The 25,537-nt window shown below is 44.0% G+C and overlaps 2 protein-coding genes across 3 annotated transcripts in view; both read left to right on the plus strand.

Annotated features, from left to right (window-relative positions):
• PLA2G4E (phospholipase A2 group IVE) overlaps positions 1-3,754 on the plus strand; it is a 60,455-nt gene extending 56,701 nt beyond the window's left edge. For both annotated transcript variants that reach the window (XM_011227789.3, XM_019801981.2), the window contains 2 exons: positions 296-479; positions 918-3,754. In XM_011227789.3, the coding sequence (XP_011226091.1) occupies positions 296-479; positions 918-1,135 (402 nt within the window). In that variant the 3' untranslated portion in view covers positions 1,136-3,754. The remainder of the gene's footprint in view (positions 1-295; positions 480-917) is intronic.
• Positions 3,755-11,892: 8,138 nt separating this feature from the next.
• The window catches only part of EHD4 (EH domain containing 4), a 79,926-nt gene continuing 66,281 nt past the window's right edge, over positions 11,893-25,537 (plus strand). Inside the window, exon 1 of the mRNA XM_002913202.4 lies at positions 11,893-12,265. Coding sequence (XP_002913248.1) covers positions 12,030-12,265 — 236 coding nt within the window. The 5' untranslated portion in view covers positions 11,893-12,029. The remainder of the gene's footprint in view (positions 12,266-25,537) is intronic.

Here is a 25,537-nt window from a genome sequence, read left to right on the forward strand (position 1 = left end):
TGGCCAGACGTGTCATAGCTCCAGTCACCCTCAGGCTGCCACCCACACCTACCCAGGCCTGTGTTTGGGTGAAGCACCATTGAAAGGGCTCCTGTCCACCTTCAGAAGGAGCTTACAGTTGGACACACACCAACCTATTGCCTCAGGTCCTTCATTCTAAAAATAGCACAAAGAGGCAAAGTAGTTGGAGACCTGAGTGGTTGGCTGCGGAAATCAGGAAGCTGGATCTAAGAACTCCATGTTGCTTACCCACCCCACCCCTCCTAAACCTCCAACATGTCCGGTGCTATTCCAGCCCATGAAACAAACATGTGAGTACTGCACCGTGCAGAACATCCCCTTCCCCAGATACGAGCTGCAAGAGGACGAGGAAAACCTCAAGGAGTGCTACTTGATGGAGAGCTCCCAGGAGCCTGATGCCCCCATCGTGCTTTTCTTCCCACTCATCAACGACACCTTCCAGAAGTACAAGGCCCCAGGTAAGCCACCTCCAAGCTCGGTTCCCACCACCCGCTGGCCTTGGGCTGAAAGCTCCTATCTTTAGACTTGTACAGTCTTCTGACTTTACTAACAGGGAAGCCCAGTTTAGCTCTAGTCTGAACCAACCTTGGCTTTGGGAAGAAAGCAAAGCCCCCCACCCCTGTATGAGCCAGCAATGTCATCCTCTACTCTTTCTGTCATTCATCATTTATTGACGTCCCACTAGGTGCCTGGCGCTGTGTCCTGCTAGGGCGGCCATAAGATGGGCAAGCTGCATCCCTCCCCTGAGAAGCTTGGAGGTGTGCGTGTGCGTGCATGTGTGTATGCGTATTCGTACGGCTGTGTGTGCCCACGTGTGCTGGGATGGGCCATGGGGAGAGATACAGACACAAGTCATTACCACCCTCTGTGTACAGCAAGTCCTTCTGCTGCCTCAGGTGTGGAGCGAAGCCCCGAGGAGCTGGAACAGGGCCACGTGGACATTTATGGCCCCAAAACTCCATACGCTACCAAGGAGCTGACGTACACAGAGGCTGCCTTTGACAAGCTGGTGAAGCTCTCTGAGTACAACATCCTGAATAACAAGGACAAGCTCCTTCAGGCCTTGAGACTGGCGGTGGAGAAGAAACGTCTGAAGAGCCAGTGTCCCTCCTAAGTCCCCGTGAGCCACACCGATCCTGTGTCTGCTTCTATGGCCAGCGGCACCGAGCCCATCGGGGCTGACCAGCCTGCACAGCTCTGCTCTCCGGCAAGGGGGGCAGGCAGGCTGACCTGGGCTTTCTAACGAAAAATGAAAAATTTAAAAAGTTGAGGGAGATAGAAAGAGACAAAAGAACATAACATGGGCATGTGTTGGGATTTTAGACCCACAGGAATTTTTTTATACCTTTCCCTGAAGGGAAGGGTGTCCAGTAGCCACAGGGTCCCACACTTGCCCAAAGTGTGAAGAATAAAAGTGTGGCCTCCGGAAGAGACAGGTTCCCCAGAAACCTCAGCCTGCAAGCTGGAGCTCAAAGCCCCCTTGACTCTACTCCTCTCGGCCTCCTGGCATAGCAGGCCTCCAGGAATAAACAAGAGGAGGACCTGAGGAGTACCTGGGTTCGCTGGGAAAACGCCTTTTTAAATTTAAGGCAGTCATGATTTTTACAGGCTATTATATTTTGTGGTTTTCATTGTTTTGAATCAGGGTATTCATAGATAGTGTGATGCCAGAAGATCTAGACCGAGCAGTAGACCGAGCCCTGGTCTCTTCAGCAACAAAGCCAAACAGGTGACTGATGGGTCTCAGCAGCCCCTCTCCAGGAGCTCAGAGCCCCAGGACCGGTGAGCCCTGGGATCTCAACCAGGCAGCCTCACGTGAGTACCCAGCGCCAGTGAAATGCCAGGCAAAGCTCGCATCTGCTGCTCACATTCACTGAACAAGGATCCGGGGTGCAGCTCAGGGATGTCTGAGCAGGTAAATGCAGTCAGGCATCAGGCCAGCGCTCGCTGACCAGCTTGTTCCAGGAGCACTCCTCGGTTCTCTTCCCACCTTCCTCTCCAGTTTCCAGATGGGATTATTTATTTCTAAATGGGATTCGTCTTATTTTTCATGTAAACACTGTGGCCAGCACATCCCCAGCCCTTGGAGAGTCGCCCCGAGAGAACAAAACAAAGAAGAATCAATCCTTAAAGGAGTAGGTTAGCCCTGAGGAAGAAGGCCATCCATCCTTGCCAAGGGTTGGCAGACGAATCACTGGGAAAGCCCTGGGCCCTTCACAGAGAAGTCCATCAATCCAGGTCTCCCATCAGGCTAGGAACTCGACTAAAGAAATATGTAACCTGAGCCATGGAGATGCCCAGGCCAATGGAAGGTGCGACCAGAAAGACATGCGGTCTGCATGAAGCCCAGCACACCTGGAAGACTTGGCCCTCTTTCCCGGCCTCTATGCTCCCGAAGCAATCCTTGGGTGGTTAGGAGATGATGAGTGGTGACAAGCAATGAAAGTTCAGAAAAATCGGCTTCCAAAATCCATCCTTGCTACTCAAAGTGTGGTGGGGGAACTGGTTAGAAATGCAGAAGCCCGGGCTCCAGCCCAGGTCTGCTGGATCAGAATCTGCATTTTAAGGAGATTCCCACCTCCTCTCTGCGGCACCCCCCGCCCCATCCCCATGAGGCTACACATAGTAAATTTGAGTGGTGTGGATTTATGCCATACTCTCCTATAAGCTTGGAAAGCAGGAATCCATCAACTTCCCTAAGCCCCTGGTAAATAGGGCTCCTGGACCTGCAAAACTGGTCCCCACCCAGATAACACAGACCTGGGATGCCACCCGTCCGCTCCGCCAGGGAAGCCAGCAGCCACCACTTTGACATCTTTTCTCTCCATCAGCAACAAACAGGCTCTCCTTAAATTAGAGTGAGCCACGCTGTAAGACCTGTTTGCTGTACAGTGAAGACAGCCCTGTCTTGGATTCATCAAAGTGTGTACAATGAGGCTTATAAAATCATTATATTATTTGAGCACAGAATAAAATGGCCATGTGGGTAGTTGCTGTTGACTCATCTTCATTCATTATCTGATGCTGCAAAACCAGCCTACCTCCTGCCCTCACCCCTGCCTGGGCTTCTCACACACCACTGTGTTCTGTCCCCACGTCCCCGTGAAAACACTTCTCCCCAAGGTCACTAATGTCCTGACTGCCAGATACACTGAGCCAAATGGCACCAGCCCTTTTCCAGGCCTTATCTTACTCGATTGTTCTCGATATTTGGCACTGCAGACCACTCCTCCTTCCTGAAACCCTCCCTTCCCACGACTTCCTTGCCAACAGCAGTTCAACTCAGTTCCGCCTGCAAATATTTCTTGCCTTCTCGCTACATGCCAGTCACTGTGGTAGGCACTGGGAAAATAAAAATGATTAACAATTGACCCCACACTTCAAGGAGCTTCCTTCTGGTCCCACGTAGAAGGGCTTCATCAAAACAGCCTTGCAAAACAAAGGGAAGTTCCATATTAGCTGTGTACACATGGGGAACACATTAGGGGCTGCCAGCTAGGCTTCCCCCTAGAGGGAAGGGGCCAGATTTGCTGGACACCATCCTTCCTGGATTCCTTCTCACTTTCCAGCCCTTCCTGCAGTCTCACCTCCCCTGCCCTCCAGTAACTGCTGGTATTCCCTGAGGTTCTCTGCTCTGCTCTCCTCTCTTCTCACTCCATACTCTCCTTAGGCAATCTCCTCTACACCCAGAACTTCAACTACTGCTTCTATCTTAAAAATTCTCAAACCTTTAGCTCTAGCCAAACCAGTTCCTAAGTTCTTGATTCACGTATTCAAATTCTCTACCAGTTAACATTACTTTTCGTTACATAATCAAAAAGATCCAAAAACTTTTGATCTTTTGATTCTTAAGAGTGTCTTAAAGAAGAGAAGAAACTGATTTCTCTATTTCTTAGCAGATACCCAGGCTCCTTTCAGCTCTTGCTTCTGCCATCCTCAAGTTTGCCTTCTGGTCCAATATGGCTGCTGGAGCTCCACCCATTTTGTCCACATGCCAGACAGCAGGGAGGATAAAGGGATCTGAACTTCTGCTGACCACGAGCACACCAAACTAGCCCTGGTCTGCCTACCTCTGAACTAATTTTCTGTGACAAAAAAGTAAACTTTTACCTTAACAAGATAATGAGAATTACCAGTTGTCCCAATTATTTTGATGAGCAAACAAACAAACAAAAACCCAAATGTAATGGCATAAAAGAACCACCGCAGATTCTTTGGGTCAGGGATTTAGAAAGGGCACAACAAAGACAACTCCTATTCATGTGTGGGCCTCCGCTGAAATGACCTGCACTGCGGGGGAGGGCTCAGAGGGCTGGGGTCTGGAATAGCCGGAGCTGAAGGATCTGCCTCTGAGATGGCTCTTTCGTTCACATGTGCAGTGCCTGGGTGAGAGAGGCTGGGAGGGCTGAAGGACAGGCTCAGTTTGATTGGCTGTCAGAGCACCTTCACATGGCCTCCCCAGCATGGTGGTTTCCAGATCATCAGTCTTCTTAAATGGCAGCTCAGGGCTCCAAGAGTGAGTGTTACACAGTGTACCTGCATGGTGTATTATGATCTAGTGTCAGGAGTCACAGAGCATCACTTCCACAGTACGCAGTTGGCAGAAGCGCACACAAGCCAGCCTGGATTCAAGTGGAGCGGACCAAGATCCCATCTCTCCATAGGAGGCATTTCGAAAAATACGCCTGGCTCTATTTTAAATCCCAGCCTGCAGTAATTGCCTCCTTAATGCTGACCCTCCCTCTCTTACACCAAGGGAATGTCACATTTTGGGTTGTGTTACTGCAGATTCCATTTCTAGGAACAAATTCAGTGTTAGTTAGGAATTACGTTCATCTCTGACTAGCAGAGACCTAACAAATGGTGGCTTCAATACATTCACGTGAAAGAAGCCCCCAGGAAGGCCGTCCGAGGCGGGCCTGGCATGTCCAGGGTTCTGCTCCTCCCAGCTCCGATTTACCATTCCATGTGTGGTCCTTGGCCTTATGGTCCGAGATGGGCCCTGAAGCTCCAGCCATCATAGCCCTATCCCAGACTACAGGAGAGAGGAAGGGGAGAGCAAGATTGAACTCTTTTCTAAGGGAGACTTCCAGCAACTCCCACACATTGGTCTCAGCACTTGGTCTTATGATCACACTTAATTGCACAGAGACTGGGAAATTTTGTTTTTACCTGGGTGGCAATGTGCCTGGCTAAAAATGAGAGTTCTGTTGCTGAAAAATGGACCATGTATAGGCAGCTGGCCGTCTTACTGCAAGTACCGACTATAAGCTACATCGCCCAGTGACAGCAGTGACCTGGGTAAGTGGCCACAGAGAAAGGAGAGATATGTCTGAGAATGAAGAGGGCTCTTTCCAGGCCAGAGTACCTCCTCTAATCTCTTTAGCATGCATTTCTCAGGCCTTTACTCTGGGAATGAAAGTTTCAGAGTAAGACAAGGCACTTGGTATGCACATAGAGCCCGCCGCTGCACATAATCTACAGCAAACCTTGTGAGGGGTGCCTGGGGGTGCAGTCAGTGAAGTGTCCGACTCTTGATTTCGGCTCAGGTCATGATCTCAGGGTCGTGAGATGGAGCCCCATGTTGGACTCTGGGTTGGGTGTGGAACCTGCTTAAGATTCTCTCTCTCCCTCTGCCTACCCTGCTCACACCCATGAGCATGCACTCTCTCTCTCTCTCCCTCTCTCTAAAAAAAATGATGTATATATAATTATATATTGAAAAATATATAATATAAAAATTATATAAAATTATATTAATTACATAATATAAAAATTATATAAAAATTATATATGTAGAAGAAGCCTTGTGAACATCAACTTACTACGAATAAGAAGAAAAAAGCCCTTCCACAAGCATTACAATTAAAATTTCCATATAGCAAAGAGAGTTGTTGAGTCTTATTATCAAAATACTTATTTCACGATTTAATCCAATAAAAATCCAAGTAACTAACACCGGTGTCTGAAAAATTTTAGCCTGAAAAAAACTATTGGATTTAGGTGAAAAGGTGACTGCAATTGGGATTGTTGAGTCTGAAGAAGGAAAACCAAAAGAGGGTCACAGCTCGCACATGGATGCGAGATGACTCCCCCGAGGAGCGCCGTTGTCTCCCGTTCCGCTAAGGACGGATCGAGAATACGAAAGCGGGGGCTGCATCGTATGAAGACAGAGAAGGGAGAAGAGTAAGGCATTATGATGTGTCCTCTGGGCCAGGCTCTTTCAGGACTTTCACTGGTTTTAAAGATTAAAGCCAATAACTTTTTTTCTTCCTTCAAATTTTTTTTCTGATTATAAAGCAAGAACATAATTATCGTGTAAAATCTGAAAAAAGCTAAAGCACATAAAGAAGGAAACTAAGATCATTTATCATTCCAAAACGCAGAGATCATTACTATTTTGGGGTTTAGCTTTCCCATGTTTTCACTTCCTTAGATACTTTAATTTTTTTTTCCAAAAGTACAAAAACCCTATATGTTCATTTTTTTTTAAGTGTGGCAAAATATTCATAAGGTAAAATTTACCATCTGAACCATTCTTGGGTGTAGAGGCCAATAATGTTAACTATGATCACATTGTTGTGATCTCCTGAATTTTTTCATTTTGCAAAACTGAAACTCTATATTACCGAACAACTCCCCATTCTCTCTTCCCTCCAGACCCTGGTCACCACCATTCGACTTTCTGTTTCTATGAATTTGACTACTTTAGATACCTCGTAGAAATGGAATCATACACTATTTGTCTTTCTGTAACTGGTTTGTTTCACTTAGCATCTTGTTCTCAAGGTTCTTGTAGATTGTGGCATGTGACAGGACTTTTTAAGTCTGAATAATATGTCATTGTATGTATATACCACATTTTGTTTATCCATTCATCCATCAATGGAAACTTGGGTGGCATCCACCTCTTGGTTATCGTGAATAGTGCTGCTATGAACACGGATGTGCAAATATCTCTTAGAGACCCTACTTCTAAGTTTTTTGGATATAGACCCAGAAGTAGGATTACTGGATCATATGGTAGTTCTATTTTATTTTTTCAAGGGATCGCCATACTGTTTTCCAGAGTAGTTGAATGCATTCTCTTCTGTAATCTTTTTTCCACTTAAAAAAATATTCTGAGTATTTTCCCAGGTCATTAACATTCTTTTTATGTGACACAATTTTCAGAGACTGCATAGGAATCCATTATCTATCTAACTAATCCTCCATGGGGGAACATCTAATTACAGCTTTTCACTATTATAAGTGTTATGCTGAGAAACATGCTTTAGAAAAAGCTTTACATTGATTATTTCCTCAGGATAAAATTCCTGAGTCTAGAAGTATGAGCATTTCTAACAACTAATAAAGGTAAAATTGACACACAATAAACCGCACATATTTAAAGTACACAATTTGGGGGCGCCTGGGTAGCGCAGTCGTTAAGCGTCTGCCTTCGGCTCAGGGCGTGATCCCGGCGTTCTGGGATCGAGCCCCACAAGGCTCCTCTGCTGGGAGCCTGCTTCTTCCTCTCCCACTCCCCCTGCTTGTGTTCCCTCTCTCGCTGGCTGTTTCTCTGTCACATAAATAAATAAAATCTTTAAAAAAAATAAAGTACACAATTTGATGAGCTTGAGCAAATGTATACAACTGTCAGCCATCACCACAATCAAGGTAAAGAACAAATCCTTCAACCTCTTTTCTCATGCCCTTCGGAATTCTTCCCTATGCTCTTCCCCTGCTGGGTCATGTGGTAGGTATATGCTGTACTTTTTAAGAAATTGTCAAACTGTTTTCCAAAGGAGTTGTATAATTTTACATTCCACTATCAATGTATGGTGTGGTCAGTCTTCTAATTTTAGGCTTTCTAATAGATATGTAGTAGTATCTTGTTGAGGTTTTAATTTGCATTTTCCTAATAACTAATGATGTTGAACATCTTTTTATGTACTTATTTGCCCATACATCTTCTTTGGTGAAGTATCTGTTCAAATTTTTTTTCATGTCTTAAACCGGGTTGTTTTCTTATTATTGAATTTTAAGAGGTCTTTATATATTCGGGATACAAGTCCTTTATCAGGTATGTAATTTGAAAATGTATTTTCCTAGTCTGTACCTTGTCTTTTCATTCACTTAACAGTATCTTTCAAAGGTCAGATGAAGTCCAGTTTATTAATTTTCTTTCTCTTATGGATCATGATTTTGGTATCACCTAAGAAAACTTTCCCTACATAACATCCAAAGATTTTCTACTATTTTTTTTAAGATTTTATTTATTTATTTGACAGAGAGAGCAAGCGAGCACACGCAGGGGAAGCAGCAGAGGGAGAGGGAGAAGCAGGCTCCCTGCTGAGCAGAGAACCCTATGCGGGGCTAGATCCCAGGATTCTGGGATCATGACCTGAGCCGAAGGCAGATGCTTAATCGACTGAGCCACCCAGGTGCCCCTGTGTTATGTTTTCTTCTAGAAGTTTTATAATTTTAAGTTTTACATTTATATCTATAGTCATTTTGAGTTAATTTTTACATACAGTGCAAGGTATGGATCAAAGTTTACATTTTTGCATATGAAAATCCAATTGTTCTAGCATTATTGGTTCACAAGACTTTTCCCCATACATTGAATTGCCTTTGTACTTTGTCAAAATCAATTGACTATATACATGTGTGAGTTTATTTCTGAACTCTTTTTTATTATTATATTAGTCTGTCTTTATACCAATACCACACTGTCTTGTCTTGATTCCTGTAGGTTTATAAGTCTCGAAACTAGATAGTGTAAGTCCTCCAACTTTGTTAATTTTTTCAAAGTTGTTTTGGCTAGGTCTTTTGCATTTACATATGAATTTTAGAATCAGCCTGTCAATTCTTACAAAAATAACAGCCTGCTGGAATTGCACTAAATCTAAACATTAGGTTGGAGAAAAATTGATATTTTAACAATCTTGACACTTTGGATCCATAAGATGGTATATGGTATGTATCTCCATTTATTTAGGCCTTTTTTTGTTTCTCTCAGAAATGCTTTATGGTTCTCAGTGTATAGACCTTGTCCATTTTTTTTTTATTAGAGAGAGCACGCACATGAGCAGGGGGGAGGGGCAGAGGGAGAAAGAATCCTAAGCAGGCTCCATGTTCTGGAGCCTGACACGGGGCTCAACCTCACAACCCTGAGATCATGACCTAAGATGAAATCAAGAGTCAGACATTTAACTGACTGAGATACCCAAGTGTCCCTAGACCTTGTAAATTTTTTATCTGATTTGTCCTTAAGTATTTCATGCTTTTGATGCTATTACAAGTGACATTGATTTTTTATTTCACTGTCTCATTGTTCATTTCTAGTATATAAAGACATAGCTGGTTTTTGTGTATGTGTATATGTGTATTGTATCCAGGACCCTTACTAAACTCACTTATTAGTCCTAATAGCTTTTTTTGTAGGTTCCATAAAACTTTCTACGCAGATGGTCATATCTTCTGCAAATGAAGACAATTTTACTTATTCCTATCCAATCTGGACACCTTTCCTTTTTCTTATTATATTGGTTAGAACCTCCAGTACAACACTTATCACCGTGAAATAACTGAATCTTTACCTTGTTCCTGATCTTAGTATTCAGTTATTTCACCGTTAAGTGTGATGTTGCAGAAGTCTTGAATGTGTGTTTTCAAGATTTTTGATAAGGATGGACTCCATTAAAGTGCCAATTTACACCATATTCAGCAATGGATGAGATACCTTTTTCCACACTCTTGCCAACACTAGGCAATATCTTAGAAAATGAGTCTGCCATTCTTAATGTTTCTATTTATTTTAAATTTATGTTTTTCAATTATTAATGGAGGTTAGCATCATTTAATGTTTATTGGCCAATTATATTTGTCTCGTTAGTTGCCCGTGTCCTCTGCTCATTTTTTTTTAAGATTTATTTATTTATTTGAGATAGAGCGAGAGTTAGAGAGCAAGCAAGAGGGAGAGAGCACAGGGGGGTAGACAGAGGGAAAGGAGAAGCTCTCCACCAAGCAGGGAGCCCAATGTGGGGCTCAATCCCAGGACCCTGGGATCATGACCTGAGTCGAAGGCAGACACTTAACCGACTGAGCTACCCAGGCGCCTCTCCTCTGCCCATTTTCTAATGGAGCATCGTATCTTTCTTAGTAATTTTATAGTAGCTTTTATAGTTCTAATATCCTTAATTAAATATATCTATTATATATGTCTGTCAATATTTTTCCCAATTTATCTTTTGCCTTTTACCTTTGTTTATGGATTTATTTTCATATATATTTTTTAATAGAATTTTTTAGAGCAGTCTTAGATTCACAGCAAAATGGAGCATAAAGTACAGAGAGTTTCCATGTACCCCCTGCCTCCACAATACATAGCTTTCCACTTTCAACATCCCATACCAGCAATACCCTGCACCAGAGTGTAATCGATTCATTACAATCAATGAACCTAGTCTACGTCGACACATCATTATCACCCAAAATCCACAGTTTACATTAGGGTTAATCTTTGTTTTATTTTAATATGAGGCAGATATCTAAGTTTGTTTTCCTTTGGCTTTCTTTTTACTTCCCTAGTTACATACAGCTTCCTCTAAATATTTGATCTACACAACTCCCAAGGAGTTACCATTTTTACAAACAAGGAAACTGAGGCAGAGAGGAAGCTCGTTACATTTAAAGCCACATAGCCATTAATTTATGTAGTCAGGATTCAGACCCAGGTCTTTTGGTGCCCAGTCCTGTTCTCTCTTCACCACAGCCCTGGCACTGAAAGTGCAGTCCATAAACAAGCAGCATTGGAAACACCTGAGAGCTTGTTAGAAATGCAGTCTGGGGTCCCAGCCCATACTCCTGCATCAGAATCTGCATTTCCGTCAAGTTAGAAAAGTCCTGTTGTGCGGTGTATTTCCCCAAATTTAGCGTATGTCAGAATCACCTGGGAGCACTTGTTGAGCTCAATCCCTCCTCAGTATTTTAACTCAGTGGGTCTGGGGTGATGACCAGAAATCTGCATTTTAACAAACATCCCAGGTTATTCTTACGCAGGTGACTCCATGGATCACACCTGAGAAACACTCTAAAACAACTGAGAAATATTCTCGAACTGTTTCCTAGAACACCAAAAGTGATGGCTGATTATGTCTCCCAGCCTCAATTTAGACGGGTCTTTTTAACCTGAAAAAGAGAGATCTAGGAGGTAACAATAACTTTTTTACATGTCAGTATGTGGTAATTAGGTTGTAATAATGAGGATGATGATTAAATCTTCAATTTTACATTAAATCAAATTTAAAAAAAAATAACGGCAAAAGGCCTTCAATCGACCCAGAATTTAGTGGAGGCAGTGTGAAATAAGAGAAATATCTACCCAAGTAAATTGGAGTCTCCTTCCCCTTATACGACTCTTGTCAGTCTGTGAGTCAAGGTCTCTTCACTAATAAAATGAAGGTAAACAACCACCTGCCGGCGGAGAGAAAGAACCTGCCTATCAACTTTCTGCACTTTTGTCCCCAGTACCATAAGACTGGGAGGAGTAAACTTCCTGGGAGACTAAGCAGCCTCCGGAGGCTCATTTTTGCCAGCTCAGATTTCCCCGGAAGCCGACGCCACCTGGCCAGAGGTGGGGCTCCGGCGACCTAAGCGGGCCGCTCCGGTGACGCGTCTGCGCCAAGGGGCTCGGGAGACACCCTCTCCCTCGCCGAGTCCGAAGGAGAGACTCCGTCGTCCATAATTCATTAAGAACCTCTTCTCCATTGGCTGACGCCACTACCCGCGCTGGCAGCGGCCCAATGAGGAAGGACTTGAGCTGAGTCTTCTGAATAGTGAACGAGCTTCCGTGACGTAACGACCAGAGATTGGCTGCGACGGCACGAGGCGGGGCCAGCTCGGGCGGCGGCGAGAGCGGCTCAGGCAGCTCGGTGCTAGCCGGGGAGGGTAGAACCCGGAGCGGGGTCGGAACGCCGGGCAGGCACTGAGAGGGCGGGCGCGGGGCTCGGACCGGCTGCAGGATGTTCAGCTGGATGGGGCGGCAGGCGGGCGGGCGCGAGCGCGCGGGAGGCGCGGACGCGGTGCAGACGGTGACTGGCGGCCTGCGCTCGCTCTACCTGCGCAAGGTGCTGCCGCTGGAGGAGGCGTACCGCTTCCACGAGTTCCACTCGCCGGCGCTGGAGGACGCCGACTTCGAGAACAAGCCCATGATCCTGCTGGTGGGCCAGTACAGCACGGGCAAGACCACCTTCATCAGGTAAGCCGCCCCGCCCGCTCGTCACCCCTGCCGGGACCCCTGCTCCCACCACCTAGGTGGAGGCGGTCCTCCCCACGTGTGCGTGTGCTGTCACCAGCCTCCTACAGCCCTCGGACGTCCTGCGGCGCCCACTTTCCCTGTGCGGAATCCCCTCTCGGCTGTTTCCTCCTCCAGCATCGGCATGAGCTCAGGTTCCCGGTCCAAGAGCGGTGCCCGGGCGCCCTCAGCCTCGCCCCGGGGTGCGGCCGCCCAAGAAGGGGCTGGTTCTCCTCCACACGGGCAGGAAGGTCCCCGGAACGCCTTCTCCATGTACTCTGAGCCCTCCTTCCTTGCTCTTGGTAAGGGACTCTTCTGACTGGATTTGTCCTGTCACCCTGGCCTGGCGACCCGGGGAAGCGAGGGAGGAGAGCGAGCCTATAATAAGCATCTTTTTGATGAGTGAGTGAGGCCTAGGGCTAGAAATGGGGACGGGGGTGTGTGGTATCCGAATGGGCTATTGAGTCATAGTTGAAGAATTAAGCCCGGCGCATAACTATTTAATGAATGAATGAATAAGTGAATGAATGAATGAATGAATGAATGAATGAATGGCAACCGTAGAGGGTACTTTTCCAATGCCGCCTTCCCTTGAAGTTTTGCATGCCGTCCCCCACCAGTGTTGGGGGGAGCGGGTAGAGAGGCCGCTTTTATCCAGCTCTTGCACAGCCTCGCCTTTATCCGGCCATAGGAAGTTAACTGTGTAGCAGCCCCAGCCGGCGCCCAGTGGAACTAAGGGGGAGTGTCATATTACTATTCGTTAGTTTCCATTTCTTAGGTGGGTCATTCCCTCCTCCCTTGACAACTGAAAATATTTGTCATGCTTGCTCTGTCTCCAAAAGCAAACAATTACTGTGCATGCGCTAAGGCTCAAATCATATAGCTTCCTCTGAAGTGATTTTCGTTGGGAAATCATTTACATCGAAGCAAATTGCTTTTTGAAGAGACTGTGTTACTTCTAAAGCAAAAGTAGGACACTTTTAAGACTCACTTTTTTTGGTTAGGAAACTTATTTTCCTGGATTAAACTCTGGGCCAGTTAAAGTGACTAATCATTTACGGTTTTGGTCTAGGGTTTAGGAAATTGTTAACAATCTCTCCATCATAGATGTTCAACAGGTGTTCAGAATACTGCATCTATATTTGGATATATGCCATTTCTATTAAACGGCGGCCTCTTTTTCTCCACTCCAGTGACCTAAATAGTTCCTACAAATAGAGTAGTTGTCACTACAGGAAACGTGTTCAATCCAGACATACAGATACACTATGAATGAATTCAGCAAAGCAAATACACTATATTGAAATATAGTTCTAGATAGTAAAGTGAATGTGAAGGAAGACTGAAGGAAATAATTTTTAAATTGACTTATTTGGTGCTTATTAATGAGGTAAAAATAGTATTAAATATATCACCCCAGGGGCGCCTGGGTGGCACAGCGGTTAATCGTCTGCCTTCGGCTCAGGGCGTGATCCCGGCGTTATGGGATCGAGCCCCACATCAGGCTCCTCCACTATGAGCCTGCTTCTTCCTCTCCCACTCCCCCTGCTTGTGTTCCCTCTCTCGCTGGCTGTCTCTGTCTCTGTCAAATAAATAAAATCTTAAAAAAAAAAAAAAAATATATCACCCCAGACACTCAAACCGTAGAAATGTTACAGTAACTGGTACCTTGAAAGATAACAGACAATACCTTTAAGGTCTCGGTAATACTAACCAGTTTTTAAGTAGATGGGATACTGAAGTATTGTGACCAAGTGGTACAAGAGTGGGAGATGGGCCTTTTGAAACACGCAGATAAAGGATAAGAAGCTGGCATTGTCATAATAATTGCAGACATTAGCAGTGGCACTCTCATAGTACCCTGAGAAGTTCCTCCTGGCTATCTCTGCCATGGGGCTTTCCTGTGCCCTGTGTGATTAGGGAGCCCTGCTGGTGCTGTACCCACCTGGATGTGATGTGGCCATGTGTCTGCTCACATAGCCTCACTCTTCTCTTTCATCATTTGTGGGGAGCTCCCTGGAATGGCTAAGCATACTTTTAAGAAAGATTTTGACATTTGACTCCTGGCAGCTTCATCCAAATGGACCACTTCTCAGTAGGCACTGGAGCCGTGTGCAACCTCAGGGTGAGGGAGGAGTCACCTTACCAAGAAGTCACTTGCTCTTGAGACCTTCCCTGGCCTAAGTGACTTTGTCCTTAGGAAGTAGGCACAAAGTGGACCTGTGAGGTTAGAAGGAAATCAAGGTGTGCAGGAAGTAAGCCACCAGAGACCTGAGTTTGGTTTCAGAGTGGAGCTAGGAGGGAGATTTAACTCCTAGGAGGAAAGCCCCAAACAAAAGGGCAGCTACCCTCTAGAGCCTGCCCTGGAACTGGGAGGCAGTGGAGTTGGCCCAGGGTGCTGACCATTTTGGATCCTGCCTACATCCATGGCTGTCTTTTCTCTGAAGCCGGTCAGTGCCTGGGTGTTTGTTTCTAGCCATTGAGCACTAGAAGCTCATACTTGGCTATGGTGTACACCTATTTACATAGTCAAAGTTTCCCATCCACCTGGCTTCCTGTATATCCCAAGAGGTCATTGGTAACACAGAGCCTGCACTGATAGGAAGGAAACTTCTCTCATTCTAAAGCCAGTCAGCAAAGCCTTTGGTGTGCATTGCACACCTTTAATAAAACCGTTCTTTCCTCCTTTCGTCCCATGACTGGTAAGAAGTAAGAGGCCCATTAAAACATGGTGAGCCAAGACTTCATCAGGAATGAGGAAATTAAGTGTGTGCCTTGTTCTAATCAAAAGGTCTTCTAGATGGGTTGGATGAAGAACCTGAGTGTCAAAAACTATACTTATTTTTTGGAAGTGTATGGCAGTATATGGAAGGAGAGTCTTGGTGGGCCCTCCTCCCATGGATCACAAAACTGGCCCAGAAGGTGACTTCAGATGTGAAGGAGCTATTTGTCAAAGCCTCCTTGGGATAGAAGCAGACCAGCTGATAAACCTATTGTCTCACTGACAGTTTCATTTCTCAGAAGGCAGGATGCTGTGTGAGAAACCATGGGTGCTCTACCTCTAACCAGCAAGTAAGAGTTGGCCAAAGAAGAAGAGACGGGCATGGGGAAAGTGGCCATGTTGTCTTAGATGATGTAACGGGCAAGGAAGGGTGGATATTGGGCTCAGCCAGGGTCGTATCCAAAACCTGTGGGAAACAGATTTCAGAGATTCCCCAGAAGATCTCTGGGCCCAGGTGCTGTGAAGGAACACATTTCCACTGAGAGGATGTGAGGCTCACTGAAAATCAGTTCAAACCACACAGTTGCATATTTTGGTTTTTAAGAGCTCCACTTTCTCTTATCCTCCTACACCCTGTCCCCTTCTCCCAGAAAAATTTATTCTAATGAGGACAAAAGAGGAAAGTCATTCAAGAGACTGTATGGGCTTTAAAAGGTAGAGCCCAAAGCAATTAGGCAAGAAAAAGAAATGGAATGTAGATTGGAAAGAAGTAAAACCATATCTATTCACAAAGGGCATGATCACATATATAGAAAATCCTCAAAAAATTTTAAAATAAACAAGCAAAGTGTTAGGATACAATATCAATATACAACATCAGTTATATTTCTATGCACTAGCAATGAACATCTGAAATTAAGAAAATAATTCCATTTATAATGACATCTAAAAGAATAAAATATTTAGAAATAAATTTAACAAAAGTATAAAACTTATGCACTGAAAACTACAAAACTTTGTTTCACAAAATTTAAGAAAACCTAAAAACAAAACAAAACAGGAAAGACATCCCATTTGCATGGATTGGAAGACTTAATATTTTTAGAAGAGCTGTCCTGCTCGAAATGATGTATGATTCCATGCAGTCCCTACCAAAATCCCAGCTGCCTTCTTTACAGAAATTGACAAGCTGATCCTAAAATTCACTTGGAAATGTGAGGGATCCAGATTACCCAAGACAGTCTTGAAAGAGAACAAAATTGGAGTTCTCATACTTTCTCATTTCAAAGCTTCCTACAAAGCTACAATAAACAAGACAGTGTGATAGTACTATAAGTATAGACATAGAGACCAAGAGAATAGAACTGAGAGTCCAAAAATAAACCCCTATTTCCAGTAAATTTGTTTTTCCAAGGGTTCCAAGATAATTCAATGGAGGAAAGAACATTCTTTTCAACAAATGATGGTGGACAACTAGCTATCCATATTGCAAAGGGAATAAGAGTGACTGCTAATGGGTACAGGGTTTCTTTTTGGGGTAATGAAAATGTTCTGAAATTAGTGGTATTAGTTGCACAACTTTCTGAAGGTACTAAAAGCCAGAGAACTGTGCCCTTTAAAAGGGTAGGTTTTATGGTATATGAATTTTATCTCAATTATAAATATAAAACAGTTCAGTCTTCCAACAGTTCAGCATCCTGTGATTTTTTTTTAATTTCCGTAACTGTGCAGTCAGTGCCAGTCAAGTAATTTCTGTTATCTGTATGCAATAATTTAAAATAAAAATGGTTCCCAGAAAGAAAGCAAACCAAAAATTGTGGAAATAAGCCAAAAGAACACATGGACAAAAGGAACTAAGGAATATACATGAGGGGGAAAGGAAGTACAGGGATGCCTGGGTGATGCAGCAGTTAAGCATCTGACTCTTGGTTTCAGCTCAGGTGATGATCTCAGGTCGTGAGATCGAGCCCCGCAGTGGGCCCTACGCTGAGCAGAGTCTGCCTAAGACGCTCTCCCTCTGTCCCTCCCCTGTACGCGATTTCTCTCTCCCTCCCTCCCCCTCTCTCTCTCAAATAAATAAATAAATCTTTAAAAAAAGAAAAGGGAGTACAAGTAGCTATCACACAGTGCCTATATTTTCGCCCATATATTCTCGTCCCTGTATAAACATGTTCGTTCTTCCTAACACTCAAGTTAGTAAAACCAAAGTCTAATATTTTCCTATGAAATGCTCGATAAAGTAATTGTGTTTTAAAACTTTAAATATCATTTAAATATAGTGGTTAATAGGGCAAAAGGGGACTCAAGTTCCATACGCAAGTGTGGGAACAAGGTTTATGGACAGTATGAAGTGTTAAGAAGCTGGTAAGCAGGCTGGGAAGGCGAAAATGCCTCGGACAAGAAAAGGCCTTTTCCGGTATGAGTAGAACAAGAAAAAGAATCAGGAAGTGATAGGCCCACCACTTGGGACTCTTGCTGTAAACCTTCAGAGAAAGCAGAACTACTCAGCTAGTATTGTCTTGTCTCCTTTTCTCTCAAAAGCAAATGATCCAGAGATGGGAAAGGGAGCCCAGCCAGGTGGAAGAGGGGATCCAAGCCCTCTAGAGGGTGGGGAGCTTCCCAGGGGCTGCGCAAGCATGGCCCTGTAAATACGGGGGGGGGGGCGGTGCGGTTGGGAGCAGATGGCAGGGCCAGATAGGAAGAACTTGTAGTTGTGCTCAAAGAGCTGTGTCTGGTGATTTTTAAAAAGTTATGAAGAGTATGAGGAGTATCAGAAAACTTGAAGCAGGCAAATGTCCCAGTTTTCAGAAAAAGGGGGAAATAGATTCTATTAAAGAACAAAGCTCAACTTCATTCCTTTGATAAGCTCTAGACTCTGTTATTAAAGCGAAGAGAAGTGAAGGTGCTCACTAGGAGGCAGCCTGGTTTACCCATTAAAGAAAATCCCATTAAGGAACCACTGTGGGCCCCCTTGGGTGGTTCTCACTGTCAGCCAGGCACTGGAGCCCCTGAAAATGATAGTCTTCTCTGCCAAATACCAAGCCCTTTGTAGATCTTTCTGAAATGCTGAAATATTTATTTTTTTTTAAGATTTTATTTATTTATTTGACAGGGACAGCCAGCAGAGAGGGAACACAAGCAGGGGGAGTGGGAGAGGAAGAAGCAGGTTCCCAGCGGAGGAGCCTGATGTGGGGCTCCATCCCAGAACACTGGGATCACTCCCTGAGCCAAAGGCAGACGCTTAACAACTCCGCCACCCAGGCGCCCCTGAAATATTTAATTTTTACAGAAGAATGGACTATCTATAATATACAATATAAGATCATACCTGTATACCCCAGTGTCCATTTATTCAAATAATATTGATTTCCAGGAAGGGTCTGGCTATCCCAGAACTTAAGAGTTTCGTGGGGAATATGGATAAGAATCCACAACACTAGGGCTCTGGGTGACCAAGCTGTGATAGTGGCGGCACAGGGTGGGGTGGGGGCATAGGAGGGGCCCTTCGTTTGGTGTGGAGGTTGCAAAGGCCTCCCTGATGACACAACCTAAAAGCTGAGCCCCGAGGAATGAGCCAGAATTAGCTGCCCAAATCAGACCTGGAAATGAGGGCAAGAAATGTCAATGATGAGGCCCAGGTTTCTTGGATAACTGGGTGGGTGGTGGAGCTATCCACCGAGATGGGGACACATGGAGAGGAAGAGTGAGGGCATGATTATGAGTTTAGATTTAAACCCATGTTTAGGTCGACACCCAGGTGTAGAGTCCACAAGGGCTTGGGCATATGGGTCTGGAGTGAGAGGAAGATGAGCTTGTGGAGACACAAGGAAAAGTCACCAGAGAGGTAGGTGGTGATTCAGAGCCGTCCTAGGGCTCTTTTGATTGCGAGTAACAGAAACACAACTGAAGGAGGCTTAAGGGGAAAGGTACGTTTTCTCATGAAACAAATCAGACCAGGATGTGCTGGCTCCAGGCCTGGCCTAGGACCCCAAGTGCTGGGGCACAGAGTCTGCCTTCCTCGTGTTGGCTTCCCTCTCAGGCAGTTGCCCTTCATGGGGTGGGGATGGGGGTGGGGGGCAGGTGGCCATCTCCGATTCCAGACTCACCTTCTGCCAGCTCAGCAACCCCAGTGGGGAAATAAAGAGAACCTCTTCCCAACAGTTTCTGATAAAGTGTTACGTTTGAGTCTCATTGGCTAGACCTTGGCCATACCCATCCTAAACCAATTCCCTGAGCCAAGGGAATAAAATACCCATGCCTGCAGTGGGGTGGCCAGCCCCCAAGCCATGTGGACTAAGAATAGGGCAACGTGGCTCCTCAGGGTGCTGCTGTCAAAAAAGGGAGAATACTCGCTACACAGGCATCAGGCAGCCCCCACAAAAGCCAGGGGAAGAGAGGGCATGGTCAGCAGGGCCAGATGCTTCTGGGAAAAGGGTTGAAGTGGATCCAGGGGATTAGCCATCAGGAGCCAGGGTGACCTTGGCAAGAGCCATGCCAGTAAGTGGTGGTGATGGAAGCCAGGTGGCGGTGGGCTGAGGAGTGAGTGGGAGGTGAAGCGTCAAATATAGAAAACTCTCAGCAACTGGGTACTGCAGGGGAGGAACTGTGCCCTGGTGACAGGCATTCCAGTGAAAGCCATTATAAGCTGATGGAAGGGACCATAGAAAGTGAGCAGCTGGTATCTCAGAAACCTAAGAAGAGGCAGGCCTCAGAGTAGGGGAGGGGGGCCTCCAGGGCAGGGGTTGTGGTGGGGGTGGCAGCAGTCACGTAGGGAGACCCTGCAGGTTGGCCTCCTGTCCACGTAACTACATCACCTGCCTGACGAACAGCAGCAATGCCACTGGATGAGGAGACATGTGAGGGGAAGTGTGTTCAGGTTTTTTTTTTTAATTATGAAAGGCTCTTCCTTAACTCACATCTAGAAACTTAGTTCTAAAAGACGTTCAGTATACTTTTCAAGACCTTGGAAAATTATGGACTAGAAAGCCGTGGTTCCTGGATCTGGCTGTGGGTCAGCAACACTGGGTGCCTGAGAACAGATTCCAGGGCCTCCATCCCAGACCTCCCGAACTGTAATCTCTGGGGGAGAGGCTCTGAAATCTGGTTTGGGTTTGGTTTTTATAACCACCTCCCAGAGTCATTCTTAGGTAGCCCTCCCCCAGGAAATATTTGGGAACCATTGATAGACAAAGGTTCAACTAATGGAATCATGATGGTTGAACTTTTTAAGCCTGAGGTGGGTCGGCCTCAACCCAGAAGAGAGAGGCTCAGTTTGGTGGCCCTTCCATGGCATGTGGTCCAAGCTCCATCTGTTCACATTCTTAGCGAATGACCTAGATGAAGACATAGAAGTCATGCTTACAAAACTGGGAATTATGCAAAAAATGCAATTTAATAAACAGCCTTTTTCACTTAATATGATCAACTTTTTCTTGTGTCATGAAGTGATCTTCAGAAATAGCTTTCATGGCTGCATCCTAGTCTATCCTACAGCTTGGAACATTGTTTCTAATTTTATGCTGTTATCTATAATATTGCAGTGGACATTCTTGGCTGTAAATCTTTGCATGTCTCGGGTTTTTTTTTTCCTTAGATAGGGCCCAAGTATGAATTACTGCATCAAAAGGTATAAATATTTGTCAAGTTTATGTATTACATATGTGTATATATAATATTTTATATAAAAGAAAACATTATATGTTTTATTCTGAGTATGTATATGTACGTATATTCCTTTTCAGAAAAGTCATTCCAAATTAGATCCCCACCACAGAATCTAATATGAGGATCATTATTTCACCAAACTGTCAGTAAAACTATGTATTATTATTTAAAAACAAGTAAGCGTGACAGGAAAAACTTTCTTTTATTTTTTTTTTAAGATTTTATTTATTTATTTTGAGAGAAAGATAGCACAATCAGGACCAGCAGCAGGCAGAGGGAGAAGCAGGCTCACCCCTGAGCAGGGAGCCCAATGCAGGACTCGATCCCAGGACCCTGGGATCATGACTGGAGCCGAAGGCAGGTGCTTAACTGGCTGAGCCACCCAGGCGCCCTTTTTTTTTTTTTATTTTTTAGCGTTATTGAATAATCGTACCTTTTCCCGCTACCACATGAGGCTTTCTCATATGCTAATTTATTAGATATTGGGATCCTTTGGAACCTTTCTCTCCTATCCTATCACTCTGTTGGTAGATTCTTATGCCCGCACCATACTGTCTTAAGGACTGTCACTTTAAAACATTTTTCAGTTAAATAGCAATGCAGACCCTTCTGATCTCACTTCTCTTTATTTTACAAATACTGTCAATCATCACTTCCTGTTATTCTTTCAGAGGAACTTTAAAATTACTTCATTAGATTCTTCCCAGAAAATACACTGGGATCCATTTGTATTGGAACCGCACTGAATCTTGGTATTTGCTCTTCCCCAGCAGGAGCACAGCCTGGCTTTGACTCAGACCTTTCATAGATCTCAGAAAGGTGTTTGATTTTCTTCCACAGGTTCTGTATACTCTGTGTTGTTCTTAGGTATTTTATATTCCTTCACTCTTATGAATCAGATTTTTTCCTTTATATTTTCTAGACGGATATTGCGAGTATGTGAGATAGCTACTGATTTTTACGTGTTTTTGTTTTGTATCTGTTCATTTGATTCGAGTTACTCTGACACTTTTCAGTAGGTTCTCTTGGATTTTCTAAATAGACAGCTGTATCAGTTACATTCGTGATTACTTTGTTTCCCCCTCTGTTTCATATTTGGTTGTATTAGGAAGCCAGCATCCACATCAAGCTTCTAACAGTGATGACAATGCTTTTGTTATTTCACCCTAAGATATGATGTTAGCTGCTGGTTTAATATTTTATAAATTAATCACAGTGAGAAATTATCTTTCTATTACTAGTTTTAAAAGAATTTCATTTGAAAACACTAGAACAGATGTTGAGCTCCAGTAAATGCCTTTTTTACTTTTTCCTTTAATTTGTGTTCTGTGGAAGGTAATTCTGGGAGATTGTTAAATAGGTGTTCAAAAAAGGTCCCACAGTTAAGGGATGTTGGGAAATGCTGTGTTCTATAGCCTCCTCATGAAGCTTTCCAGTGCTCCCAGATTGACCTCAAGTCTATTGTCTGGCTCATAAATTCCAAGTCCTCACGTAGAAGACATTTAATAGATCTTCATTGCGTGAGCAAATGAAAGACTGGAGAAATTAACAGGGCTATAAACAATTGGGAAGCGTGTTGCCTCAGATCCCAGTGAACTTCCTCTCCCTTTCGTCTCCTTCCTTTCCTTTCTTTCTCTTTCTTCCAGCCTCCTTCCAGAACTGCATGGAAGGCAGAGTGGAGCAGCTCGGGCACCGGTTAGACAGCAGTGTGCCTTAAGCACATCTCGGCCCTGCGTGGTTGAAATGCCATTCATAGCTGGAAAAATCGAGCTGTGAAAAGGCTTTATCCAGCAAATTCCAGTTTCTTGATCCCACAGGCTAATGTAGACTCCTTAGGAGGCACAGCTGTTTCAAAGATGATGTCACCTGAGCAAGCGGCCCTGGCCTTAGTATGTCCATGATGCAGCTAAGGGAAAAACAAAAATGAAAATAAAAGTCAGGTTTCACATGTAAGAAAGACCTAGAGTCTTAAAATGGAAGTGAAGCTTGGCCTGACTTAGTTTTTCAGCAACTGAAAGAGGATTAAAATTTTAAAGAAAGCGAGATATCTGTGATATTTATCTCAGCATTATTTGTAAGAGCCAAAAATGGGAAGCTATTTCAACTCCCAAGAGTAAGGAAGTGGCAAACTCAGTCATTAGACATTCGTCTTTGAATCGTCTGTAGCCGCTAAAAACTGTTTTCAAAGAATTTCTGATGTCATGAGGAAAAACTAATGGTGAAAAATCTCAATGCAAAATTATTTCAACATTTTGATCCCAATTTTAGAAAGAAAAAATTATATTCACAGAACAGTGACTGGATGGAAATAGATCAAAGTGTCAAAGGTAGTCAGTATCTGTGCTAATGTGGTCTCGTGCAAGCTGCTTACCCTGTCCTACACAGGGATAAAATGCCTGCTCCAGCAAGAGTGAGGACGAAGTGATAAAACGTGTATGAAATGCCTTATAAGTAGTGCGGTGCAGTGTGGTTTCATAATAATCCATTGTTCGGCAGTGTCCAGGAGTGGTGGTGACGGTGGTGCTCTTACTTGCTAGGAAATAATTATATATTCCTGATCATTTTATAAAACTTTTGTGATAACAAATGTTTGATTCTTCTCCCACTTGCATTTCTTGGGATTAAACATGAGGATAAACAAAAGACACTGCTTTAAAAATATTTCTAGATTCAACACAAATCAGAGTTGAAGGACTAACCCTTTCTTTTCATTCGCTCTCCTAGTGAAAGAGTGGATCAAGTATTATCAGTAAAAAATACATTATGTAGGGGCGCCTGGGTGGCACAGCGGTTAAGCATCTGCCTTTGGCTCAGGGCGTGATCCCGGTGTTATGGGATCGAGCCCCACATCAGGCTCCTCCGCTATGAGCCTGCTTCTTCCTCTCCCACTCCCCCTGCTTGTGTTCCCTCTCTCGCTGGCTGTCTCTATCTCTGTCAAATAAATAAATACAATCTTTAAAAAAAAATACATTATGTAAAGCTTTCCAACACTTACTATAAATTGAAATGTATTTAAACTCATAGGCCTGGATTTTTTTTTTAAGATTATTTATTTATTTACTTGACAGAGAGACAGCCAGTGAGAGAGGGAACTCAAGCAGGGGGAGTGGGAGAGGAAGAAGCAGGCTCCCAGCTGAGCAGGGAGCCCGATGCGGGGCTCTCTCCTAGGACCCTGGGATCACGCCCTGGGCAGAAGGCAGCCGCTTAACGACTGAGCCACCCAGGCGCCCCCATAGCCCTGGATTTTAAAATAAGGAAATACAACAGCTTCTCCACTGCACTCAAAAGTTGTACTTTATATATTTGTTTCACATCTGTGTGGCTTAAAACCTTAGTAACTCATACTCAAGAGAACAAAATGACCGTTTGGGGATGGTTTCATGCTCTTTTTAAAATGTCCTAGTCCCTATCAATGAACTGAACTCTCAAACTATGCACAGATGCCCATGTGAGCACAAACATTTCTAAAAATCTCATCATTACACAGGCCATTTCTCTAGATTTTGGCTTGAGAATTTAAAAATAGTGCTCCTAAAACACCCCAAATGTATATGCCATATTACTTTTGAGAGTGCTGATTTAATTACTGGATACCTACTAGAAAGTCTTAGATTTGTGTACTTGCTACGATTCACAGAATGCATTCCTGTAAATGCGCCCGTTGCAAGCTGCCTCAGCCTCTCAAGCTCTGATTTAGGGCAGGGAGTGTTCTCACAGGATGGGTAAGAAATCTAGGTTCTAATAAACCACTTATTCTATGTGAGCCTTAGTTTTTTCATTTGTAGAATGGGGATAAAAATAGTACCTACCCCGTAAGGTACTTAGGATGAAATCGATTTATTCATATAAAGACTTCAGCACATAAGAAATCCTGAAAAGTTAGGTATACAGTAGTCCTCCCTTATGCGCTCTTCTATTTTCCCTGGTTTCACTTACCCACCATCAACCACAGTCTAGAAGCAGATGCTTCTCCTTTTGACATATGGTCAGAAGGTCAGTAGTGGCTAATGCTACCTCACGGTGCCTCCATCGTTCGCATCTCATCACATAGGCATTTTATCATCTCACATCATCACAAGACGAGTAAGTACAGTAGAGTAAGATATTTTGAAAGAAAGACCACATTACATAATTTTTATTACAGCATATTGTTATAATTGTTCTATTTTATGAGTCATTTTTGTTAAGCTCTTACTGTGCCTAATTTATAAATTAAACTTTATCATAGGTGTGTATGTATAGGAAAAAACATTGTGCCTATAGGGTTCAGGCATCCACTGAGGGGCTTGGAATGTATCCTCGATGAATAAGGGAGGACTACTGTATTACTAAAATAATTAATGCCTTTTCCATTATTCCAAGCACAAGTCAGAACCTAGGCAGAGTGCATGGATGAATACCCAGAGGAGACAACATTTGCAGCTGGGATTTTGGAAGTCTATCATTGAAAAATGTACCTTGTTTTTTGTCATTCTTAAGCCCATCTTTGAGAAGATGGTGCTTGAGTGTCTTGAGGGATTTTCATCATCCTGAAGATTTTGTTTTCCTCTTGATACAAGTGACATTTTTTGCTATGATGTTAAAAAAATTTTTTTTCTAGCTTAAGCAATGGAAGAAAAAAGACACTGTCCACATATATCCTTGCATCAGCTCCTTGAACCGAGGCTGGGTCACTGAGCCCAGGAGCCATTTGGACGAGATACGCTGTAGCCTTCAGTGGACAGGGACAAGGAGATGTTCGGTCTCCCATCCTCCCTATCAATCCCCTGCCCAGCTGCTCAGAATCCCAGATGTCTATCTTTTTTTTTTTTTTTTTTTACGTTGATGGCTTGGAGCAATCACCACCGGAA

The sequence above is a fragment of the Ailuropoda melanoleuca genome, chromosome 5 (genome assembly GCF_002007445.2).
Source record: "Ailuropoda melanoleuca isolate Jingjing chromosome 5, ASM200744v2, whole genome shotgun sequence".
NCBI classification, from domain to species: domain Eukaryota; kingdom Metazoa; phylum Chordata; class Mammalia; order Carnivora; family Ursidae; genus Ailuropoda; species Ailuropoda melanoleuca.